Source organism: Haemaphysalis longicornis, unplaced genomic scaffold (genome assembly GCF_048455015.1).
Source record: "Haemaphysalis longicornis isolate Haplotype H1 unplaced genomic scaffold, Haemaphysalis longicornis Haplotype H1 scaffold_7, whole genome shotgun sequence".
Lineage (NCBI taxonomy): Eukaryota > Metazoa > Arthropoda > Arachnida > Ixodida > Ixodidae > Haemaphysalis > Haemaphysalis longicornis.
Genome location: NW_027526422.1, coordinates 75,492,561 through 75,503,309, shown reverse-complemented (window position 1 = coordinate 75,503,309; position 10,749 = coordinate 75,492,561). Strand labels below are relative to the sequence as shown.

General features: G+C 49.3%; 1 protein-coding gene across 1 annotated transcript in view; it reads left to right on the top strand.

The window, feature by feature from the left end:
- Positions 1 to 222: 222 nt before the first annotated feature.
- Positions 223 to 10,749, top strand: part of LOC144146359 (ATP-binding cassette sub-family A member 17-like) — a 28,549-nt gene continuing 18,022 nt past the window's right edge. The window contains exons 1-3 of the mRNA XM_077678316.1: positions 223 to 592; positions 5,162 to 5,359; positions 9,098 to 9,573. Of these exons, the coding sequence (XP_077534442.1) occupies positions 223 to 592; positions 5,162 to 5,359; positions 9,098 to 9,573 (1,044 nt within the window). The remainder of the gene's footprint in view (positions 593 to 5,161; positions 5,360 to 9,097; positions 9,574 to 10,749) is intronic.

Sequence of the window (10,749 nt, the reverse complement as noted above, 5' to 3'; positions counted from 1 at the left end):
TTTGTCCTTTACCATTGATTTCTTAGATTTAGATGTGAACGTTACGACGTAAGGCTACTTCAAATAAAACGGAAGTAGGCCACTGTCCGTTCGAAAGTGTGAGATTTCCCGCCAACTCGTCGTCCGCCGTATAACCATCTTAGCACCTCACTTCCTCAAATGCGCAGGGTTCGATGCATGCCGAACCGTAGGAGTCCCGCCGCCCTCCCCATCTTGCTCAACATGGTGTACACGGCTCGGCTGCGGAGCCTCAAGGACCAACGAGCGGCACGCATCTCGCCAACGGTCACCTACCTGAGCGTCCACAGCACGGCTTTCAGCCAAACCATCTCGCTCTTGCTCACCTTTCTAATGTGGTTCTATTGGAGCATCCTGCCGGCCATCAGCTACGCCCTGGCGTTCGCTCCCTTCGCTGCGTTTCCTGTTGCCGAACGGCTCGGAGGTGCCCGGGACGTGCAGCTCATGACCGGAATGTCCAGCGCTTTCTTCCTATTCGCACATCTGGTCTTCGACTGGATCTGCTACATGATCGTCATGACGCCGTTGTGCATCATCCACTACATCTTCTCAAACTACTCTGCCACCACGGCCCGTGAGTTCCTTGTCCCTAGTTCGCGAAGTCTCCTGAGATATCAGCCTGTACCAAGTGCTAACTCAGGCAGAACGGACTACCAGAATTAGTGCAGAGGGGAAGAGCCCTTGCTATAATACGGAAATACCAAGGCGCTTCAGGGATGATGAATAGCGCAGCGAAGGCGTCGCTCTCCCTATGTAATTGCGTTGGTGTAGGTAGCCAGGCGGGTGAGCTTGCTTAGTACTACCGCCGGGTGGATGCAACTGCGCCCCGCTGTGGTTTCTGTGTGGCCTCTAGTTTGGCCTTCCGAGCTAATCCTCACTGTGGTCTGTGTCACGTTATGATGGGGGCTAGACTTAACGAACCGCGGGGGTATTGGCCCCGTGGGGCTGTGGTTCATAGTGACCTGGCTGTACATGCTCCCGTTATCTATACTTTTATATCCGTAGAGTACCATCTTTACTGCGAGCTTCGTCGGTTTTGGTTGTGCTTCAACGTTTTTACTATAGTCTGGAATAGCTAAACGTTTGCAGCGGAGCTGTAAATTGCTAACCGCGTATGTATTTGTCACCTGTGTGCAAAAACAAACCAGAAGATAAAATTTCTCGCGTTGCGGGGGGTTCTGGAGTGCGGCGCGTTGCATGGATCCACGTCAGTATATCGCAGAATAAGTCAGGGGGTGGAAGAACGCAAATACCCGAGCCAAGAGAGGGACAGTGAAATCAACCATCTACATGGCGGCAAGGACGAAAGAGCAGTGCAACACGTATGAGACTGTCACGAGTCAGGCATGTGTGAAAATGACCTGAACAGAAGACGAAGCCTTGAATCTACAATGGCTTATCCAGTGACTGGGGCGGTAATATTGATACGTCCGTCATGTGGTGCAGCCGGCAGTTGGGGCTGTAGCACTGCTGTGTTTTCGGTGTAGAAGAGCGGCGCCGAAAAGGTGCCGTATGTCGTGGTCGAGTCGTGGCCGTGAAACACCCGAGGACGTTAACGGGCACGTTTCGTATTCATCGCCGTTTTGTATGTGTCGCCGTGGGGGCCGTCTATGCGGAGGCCGATGGTGCAATGCCGCTTCGCGAAGGCACTCGCTAGTCACTGTTGTTGCCGCGAAAGCGTCGGTTGGTGGTGCGATAGGAAGACTGCAGCCGCATAGCCATTGGGCCGCTCCGGCCGAGGCATCAGTTGCGACGTCTGTGGTCCCAGCAGCGTCACTTCCTGGCGCTCTGGGGGGGTAGTGTCCATCTCTCACTTGTTTACGCTTCCGCTTTTACTGCAGGACGCTACATGGTTGGTACATTTTTATGGGCTACATGCAAATTTCAAGTTTTCGTCTTCTTTTCAGGCGATTCGGAAGCTCCCCTCTAAGGGAACCGCCCAGGACTCATGACACGATGCCAGACCAGTATTTATCCCATTTTCTTTTCAAAGCAATTACGTGACTCCCATTCTTCTCGTGCCGTGGGCTGTACTGTTACTGACCGTCAGAGGTGGATTGACCACATCTGGGTAGAAAAGTAATAGTCTGGAATTTGTAAGTTCTCCGTGTAACGACGAAATGCGAATTCTCATTGTGTACTTTTCTATTTCCTTGAGTTATAACAGCTGCTTGGCTTACACTCACATTATCAGCAGTGTCCTAATAAATGATTTCTAGTGACAGAAGATTCAGTCGAAACAAATGTCATGCGCCTATCTTCGTCTGTATTAAAGGGCTTCTCGTGCACTTCACCTAGTTTCGGTCCATTCTCGCCCTACAGGAGCCATCCTACTCACATTCGCGAGCTTCGGGCCGAATATAATCTGCTTCTGCTACCTGTTGGCGGAGAGAGCGGAATCTGCAGGCGGAGCAATGTCCAGCGTCGTACTATACGTCTTCGTTGGTGGTAAGTAGACGGCCTCGAACGTCATTAAATTACTTGCGCAATTTTGGCGAACACAGAGTTTTCTATTGAGTGTGTTGATACTGGGTGAAGCTCGGATTGAAGGGTGCAGAGATTGGGATGGGAAAAAAGAGTAAAGGCGCGTGACATGATAAATTGACAAATGGAGGAGCATTTATCATCACTGCCCGTTCACTGCTACACCAGTGACTGCGCCGGAAAGCGTTTGAGGAATTTGGTGCAAGTTCACTGCGCACTCCTGGCGCGAAATCCTAGTCATCTCTCGACAAACTTGGTTCAACCACGTTCAATTACGCAAAATATGTACCTTACACTTAATTCTGGTGTCGTACAAAGCTTTACCTTGCGATCAAACTACACAGAGTGGAACAACTGATTATTTTTTGTTGACCTCCTAATTATGAGGAAGTGTGAATGTTCCCTACTTGCTCGACCTCGTTGTTTTCGAGCTACCGCTGTCACTGGGAACGTCCCGAATTTTCCACCGTTATTCGTGCGCGCCGTAAGCACTTACCTAAAACCCTTGGTAACCAAGACCTCAAAACTAGAAACTGCCTTCGTTTAGAGTGGAATATTGTAATATAGAGTATAGTATTTCCGCTCCATGCAATAAAGGGGGGGGGGTTGAGCTTGAAATCCATTTAATAAAGTCAGAATCACAATAAAACTATCTTGTTATCAAGAGGGTTTTCGGTACGTTATGGTATGCAAACACTATTTCAGGACAGGGAGTTTTCTGGTGATGCAAAACCAACTTCAGTTTCGAGCACACAGTGGTGCTACGGCTAAAACTACGCTGGAGTATAAACAGTGTGTTGGGAAGCGATTGCGAATTTATTTTTTGGTTTCTGGGAGATGCACCAGAGGTGACATCAGCTAAAGAGCTATAGATTAAATTTCCCTGGAGCCTTTAAACGAGTTTCCCACTGTAGTGTTTGAAATCGGCTGTGGGGTGTTACGGTAACGCACCGCCGATGCTTCAACAGCGTCGAAAACGTCTAAACGGCGAGCTCTTCTACACAGGGCTTCCTGCTGCGCGGTGAAGCCCGCACAGTTACAGGAACTTTGATTGTACATGCATGACTGACAGCCAGACAGCATCGATAGTACGGTACGGCCGAGGGTCCCTCTTGTGCAAGAGCAACTGAAGCGCACTTTCGGTCGCGCACCTTTGCTTCCGACGCATGAGTCACCTTTGATGCTATGGCAAAAGCAGCGTCAAATGCATGCTGCTCCGAGCTCCGCGAACGCTCACCCATTACCGCTCCAATTGCGTTGCCCGTTTCTTGTGAGTCACCACTGCGCCTTACTCACTGAGAGTGGTTTTGCTTGTTTGCACTTGACTCGGTTTGAGAGCTCTGGCGTGTCACGTCTATGAACTCGTCGTCGGAACAGAGGCAACTCTCTTCAAGGCGCTGGCCAGTCACGCAACCCCCCGGAGACAGGCCATGCTCGTACGGCTTGGTCTTAACAGTAATGACAATTGCCCACGGCTGTTGAGGTTGCTAATGCATTTCCGGCATCACGGTAGGCGGTAGTCTTCACTTCAGTTTCTATCTGGGTCGCATGATTTGCCTTTGTATATAGGCGCAGCTACATTTTTTACAGGGCGTACAAAATCTGCGTTGTTTTGTACTGCGAAATTGTAGATGCAAGGTGACACAGCTCACAGCGCGACGTGCACGAGGACGCGGCTTTTATCTCTACAAGGGCAGGTGTTCATCGGAAGGATTCGACAAATCAGGCAGTGCGTGTCGACATTTCGGCAGACACTAAGAATTCACGAGGGTTTAAATTAACCCGTAGATCTGCTATGAGGTGCGCCTCTAAGCCTAGGGGCTGTTTTGCCGTATAAAATACAATGTTTCTTGCTTTTTCACGTGCACGGACATCTAAAAAGATTCTGCGCTTCGTAGGACGACAGTGGTATGCGTAAAATATCTCTTCAGAGACCATGTTTACCAGCCTCAAATATTGTTCGTCTGACGTTCTTTACTGTCGGTTATAACGCTCAAGTGCCCGGCTCTAGAGCACACTGTCTGTAGCGCGCTATCTTTACCTTCTGCATTTTCTTCAGGGTGGCGCCATGGCAGGACACCCCGAACACCATTTCAGACGCGTTCTTCCATTTCATGAACGAGTGATGGGAGGGGGAGAGGAAGGGAAGGCAGACGTGGCAGCATATTTGGGAAATATCTAAACAGAAAACCGTGCGTTATTGTCACAATAAAGCAAAGAAGTTTTAAAATGCGACCCACCTATAAGGGCGGAATTTTTGCAGCATCTTGTGAATATGTTTCTGCATTAATCCGACTTAGTGTTGACACCATGCATGTCAGCCCGCAATGTCTGTAAAACGGGCGCGTCTGTGCTCGCAAACATTTCTCCTACAGGAAACGATTCCACGCAGCTTATGAAATATCCCGTAAATCAGGATACCATAGTACAGTTAGACGCATAATGACACTCCACTGATCTAGCATTTGTACCAAGGCCATGATCATCTCTTTATGACACGGCTTGCTTCCTAAACGCCTCAAGGTGTCTGTAACCCGCGTACTTTACTCTAAAACAGATGTTGTAGCAAAAAGAATGGAGCAATGATTTCGCCATGTAGTTAGCTAGAATGCAAAGGCCTGCTATTCAGTCGCCGTGTTGCACGATTTCGCATACGCAGGGTTCATTTCGGTGATCACATATATGGCCGTCGTGGGGATGGCAAAGATGAACGTGCGGCCGCTGTTTATGGCGTTTCCGCCGTTCTCACTCATCGCCATCCTGGTCAAGGTCTCGCAGCTGGACTTCAAGGCGACGAACTGCAAAGGCGTCCGGACTGCAGACGATGGCGGAGGCGAGACCACAGGACTGGGCACAGGTGGGCGAGCAGTGTCGCCAAACTCTGAAATCTTGTATTTATTAGGCAGACAAGGCCCATCGTCCCTAAAACGCGCATGATAAACTTGAAATCGTTTTACCTGTGCAAGGGGGATGATAATTGGTTGCTTATAGGCGCAATGGTAGCTAAAGGGAAAGAGGGCCAAATGACTAATATAAGTGGTGGAATACGTAAATATAACTACAAGTAAAATTAAGCAGTTAAGATATAATAAATCAAATAGTTATGACGACTCATGTATATAGGGCCAGGTTGTGACTATTTGTGATATGAAACCAGGGGTAAAAAATGATCTCTGCTAAAAAAAACCAACTCGCCTATTGAAAACGTCGAATCATCGGCTGTGGAGTGGGATGGATGGAGGTGCGTATGTTGTCAGAAAAACAGAATTCACATATCTTGCTTTCTAGGATTATAACTTAGGATTACACCTGCTCCAGGCTGAAGCATAACTTTTTCGCGACGACCAGTCGTTATGGTCATCATCCGTCTCCTCAGAATTTACATTGGTTAGCTGCCAATGAGGGGAAACTGCCTGTTGTCTGGCTACTAAGTTCTTAGTGACATCTGCATTATCTTTCTCCTATCCGGCATGTCCTATCACACGATCGAATATGTGGCTGGTGCCAGTGGCACACATCAACATCCGTGCGTGGTTATGCCAGGAGGCATTCACCACAACATATTGCTCATTACACCCATTATACATTACAAAAACTTATTATATTGCTCACAAACTCTCCGCAGTCCGGCAGCGGCCGAAAGAGAGAAAACTATATTTCTGAGTGTGTGGCGCTTGAGGCTTCGGAGGGGGGTGTAAAATAAGGTCTCTAGCGACACCGGTATTGACTGTGGAGTGGCCTGTCTTCAGCGGGGATTTGCAGGCGGTACGATCAAATCCTGGTGACAGAGGCTTGCCCTAGTCAAGAAAAAAAAAAGTCGGATAGCACTATATGGTGTAACATACTGCTCCTTTTCTAGTGAATAGCGCTTGTGCCACCAGTATTTTGGCTTTGAATGTGCAGCAGAGGTTTGCAACACAATATATTTTGACAAACTTTGTTATAAATCAAGAAGTCTTTGCACGGCTTCGTTCCGATTTTTGACAACGATGCGTACTGGGGCTACTCGTGAGGGAAATCTTGCCCAGTCGCTGTCCGTCGGTCTTCGCCAACCGAGATGCGGAGGGAGAGGCAGTTTCCCCTATTAGCGCCTGGCGATATTTCCGCCGCAGCAAAGTGAGGGAGAGGATTCGAGAGTGTAAGGAGTAGCCCTGCGTCATTTTAATCAGCAAACTAGTGGGAATTATGTACGAGCCATAGAACTTCATCTGAGTGGCGCAATACTTATGGACGGTATAGTTCATTAGGTTTTTATTGGTGTTTACGCAGACCAGAGCGATGACATAGCGGACTCAGTTTTTCCAGGACCTGGCGCTATGGAAGAAAAAAATAATTTCTTTTCCCTGCTGGTTGCCAAGCATTCACCTCTTGATCGTCAAGCTAGCATGTTATCATCTGTACCGCGGGAGCACGTTATCGGTTTGCAAAGACTTTGTGGGGACTGTTGTGCGTTGTTGGGGTCGCCACGGTAGGGCACCGTCCATGCTGGGGGTTGCGCGCGCGAATTTAAATCACTTACTTCGAATAGGTATGGCGCTGGTGTCGACACCGTCGTTGCTAAGGGATGCCTGCGAGCGTCGATAGTTACTCTAAAGGCAGTGGTTGCTGAACACACAGTTTGCTGTGGGAGGATCTTGTAAATCTCTTGAATGGGATTGGATTAGAGTAGCCCAGGTACACCACACAATGTTCAATTATGTCGCTTATTGCGCCTAAATCATTAGACCAACCTTGTTGCGTTGACTGTATGCAATGCAGAGGTTTAACGATGTTATAATTGCTTTTCATTCTGGTATGAGTTGATTGATGCTCACGAGATGTTAGTTTAAAGCGAAGCTTTCAGCCTCTCACTGATGTCACCTGTAGTCCACCGAAAACGCACTAAGCGAACTTTCTGTGACGATGAGGATGACGGTGAGAAAGTGCAAGCAAAAAAAAACGCTTCCAGTTGTCGCAAGTGAACTTGGGTCCGTTTCGTTACGAAGCCGCCTCCTATCCGATTATGCCCATCCGACACGGTCGAACCAGCTGGGATTTGGAGATGGGGGCACGGAAGCGGAAAACGGGGCAGAAAAACCACCCACCACTCCGACACTGGACGGCGATGGTTGAAAGTGATGTTTACTTCTTGCGAAAAAAAAAATGGCCAAGGGTTAAAGTCAAGGCTGGCGCGATCATAAGTTCAAACTGCATGCGAGTCAAAGTCGAATCTCAACGCTTGAAAGACCAAGCCGCCTGTGCGTTAAAGTCTACCCTCAGACGGCACGAGAAAGCTTCGCGTTCAATTATCGTCGTCGCTAGATGGAATATTGCATGACGTTTGGTTTATGACTTTTCTATGACGCGCGAATTGTCACCTCTCGTGTACATCTCCTCCAAGTATGCTCCTTCCCTCCCCCGAGCACACGCACACGCGATTCTTTATATACCGAGAAAATTCTCTGCTGTGCCGTGAGTGCGTTGCAGTGATAATAAATTATTCCGTCGTTATAATTTCTTTTTGATCTTTACCGGCACGTAGAGGGTAGAACAAATTGCTATATAAAGCACTACGTTTGGGCACTTGCCTCCTGCTCTCGGCGGTACTATTTTTTGCTAGACATGAGGACAAGGTACTGCGCATGGGGTGCGAGAATTACTCATGCATTTTCTCGACAAAGGTTGGGTTAGACAAAACCGCGACCGATGTTTCCTAAGGTGCTTGCGCAATGTAGTCTCGAGCAATGCGGGAAATCGCCCATGCTCAATACGCTGATGCAATATTGGTGGAGGTGGTGGGTGACAAGGTAAATCGTTCGAGGCCACGGAGCTCACAAGGCCCCCCTTATTTCCTGGTGGCGCCGTTTCAGAACTGCTGACACTGATTGCTACAGCCCTAAATGCAAGCGCGACAGTGTGAATAAAAACATGCGAAATCCGCTTCAATAAAAAAAATTCCCGCGCCTTCCCGTGAGGGTAACACGAGTAAATGCAGAGCATTGGGGCCTCAGTACTGGTTGAAGGCAGTGTTGCTTCCATCGCTTCTTCCGTAATGCTGGAGTAGCAGACACGAGTAAACGTGGGAGCGAGCGTCAACCAAGGAAGGAAGGAGCAACGCAGTGACTGAAGCACGAGTGACCGCTAGCCGCTTTATATTTGCAGCGCGCGCAGTAGAGGGAGAGCGGTACGGGGGGAACAGCGCGCATGCGCAAGCAGCGCGCGCCCTTCCACGCCCCACCGCGCTGCTATCACGCACCTGTTACGCCGAGACTGCGACGGAGCGAACGGGCTGACTACGACGCATGCGCGCGCTAGCTGCTGTTGAGAGAGAGGAGGGAAGGAGGAGAGGCGCACCTGCTGCGGGCGCGGAGCTGTGGACGCCGTCCGACGCAGGAAGAGGCGAGGCTAAGAAATGCTCTGCATTTAAAACTGCCCTGCTTCGCCATTGCTCGATACTATCGATACTTTGTTCGATACTATTGTTATTAAAAACTGTTCGATACTATTTGCGCGTATTACACACCTTTACGGTTCGGTAGGATAATTAGAAAGCATTTACAGAAGCGGTACAAAACTAGCGGACGTAGCCTCTCCTTAGCAAATGCAATCCTTCCAGATCCTATGGGGAGTCTCAGCAGCAGTTCGTGCGCTGTGACCACCCCCTTCAGTTTCTCCGGCGACGGCATACTCATCGAGCTCCTTTGCGTGCTCGGGGAGAGCGCGGTCTTCTTCGCCGTCCTGACCGCCCTCCTCTCGGGCTACTCCTTGTTCGGACGCCAGACTGCTTCCAGCGGTGAGGTAGGACACGCCGAGGATGACGTCGAGCAAGAGAGGAGGCTGGTAAACACGCTGCGCGACCAGAAGAAATTCAGCGGGCACGCGCTGGTCGCCTGGAACCTGCACAAGCGCTACGGGGCGCTGCACGCCGTCAGGGGAGTCCACTTGGCGCTCAGACCCGGGGAGTGCTTCGGACTTCTGGGTGTCAACGGAGCGGGCAAGACCACCACCTTCCAGATGCTGGCAGGGCTGACGAAGATCACGTTCGGCGACGCTTACACGGAGTCAGCGACGTTAAGCGAAAACTTACGAAAGGTGCATTGTTATTTTGAACACTGCTTCCTCCGCGTGGCAAAATCAAAGGCTCATTTAAGCGGGTGTTTAATACAGGCGACAACAGACTTAATAACCTGCAACTAAAGCGCAAAGCTGGGTGAGTTGGTTACTCAGTAGGGAATTCATCGTACGAGGGCGCAGCTAAACAAGAGACGAAACACGCTAGTCTACCGTGTGTTTCATCTCTTTTTGGCTTCATCCCCGTAATGTTCACTGGTACGCTGAATTCCCCAGTTATTAACCTGCAAGCCCCAGAGCAGGTTTGCCACCTTTACAACCACGTTTAACACCTTTGATATAACGAGTATGCGGGTTAAAAATGATTTGGCTATATAGCATGCGAATTAAAAATAGCAATGCGACGACACATGCAAATATTGAAACGAGAGTCAACGCTCATGTGAAAACACCGTGGCTGCTCCAGCAAGCCGCGCCTTCTCCCAGTATGCGCACATACTTGCAACTCCACGTCTGCGTCGCTACCGGACATATCGCGCAGCAACTGGCTAATCATCCCTAGTGGTTTTATTTAACGTGTTTAATAACATGTTGCTTTCAGATTTAGTATGAGAATAAGAAAACATGCCTTTCAAATGCCGGAAGCAACGACATTGAACACCTGCCTGCGGAAGTGCGACACGCAGTCAGGTGAAACATTTTTGAAGACGAAAATGTTTCTTGGGCCACCAAAAGGAGCAACTTCTTTTCCCCTCGTTGCATCTGCCTGTCCCTCTACCAGTCTCTTAGTCACTCATTCAACCACCCAGCAAAAGCCATTTGAATGCTTACGCACGAAGTATATACGGTGAAGAGAGCTGCATGTTGCATGGAGCCCCACATTGTTCAAAACAGAGAAAACATTCCGGATATCCAAAAAACTACATAAATGCACATCTCAGACAGTGTAGCCTTATCTTAATTACAAAAATAGTTGGCATCGCTAGGGGCGCGAAACAATGTGTTAAAACCTGTAACAGATTGGCGCAGCTTGGAATAGTGGTCCAAGGCTGGACAAAGAGTGGAGCTGGAAGTAGACCTGTAACGTCTTGCGGTTTCGCTCACCCACCCATGGATTTTCGGGCTTGACGTTGGAAGTTCTCCATTACTCGAGGTCTGGGGTCGCTTTGCCCGCTGTTCCGCTGGTAAGATCGCGGT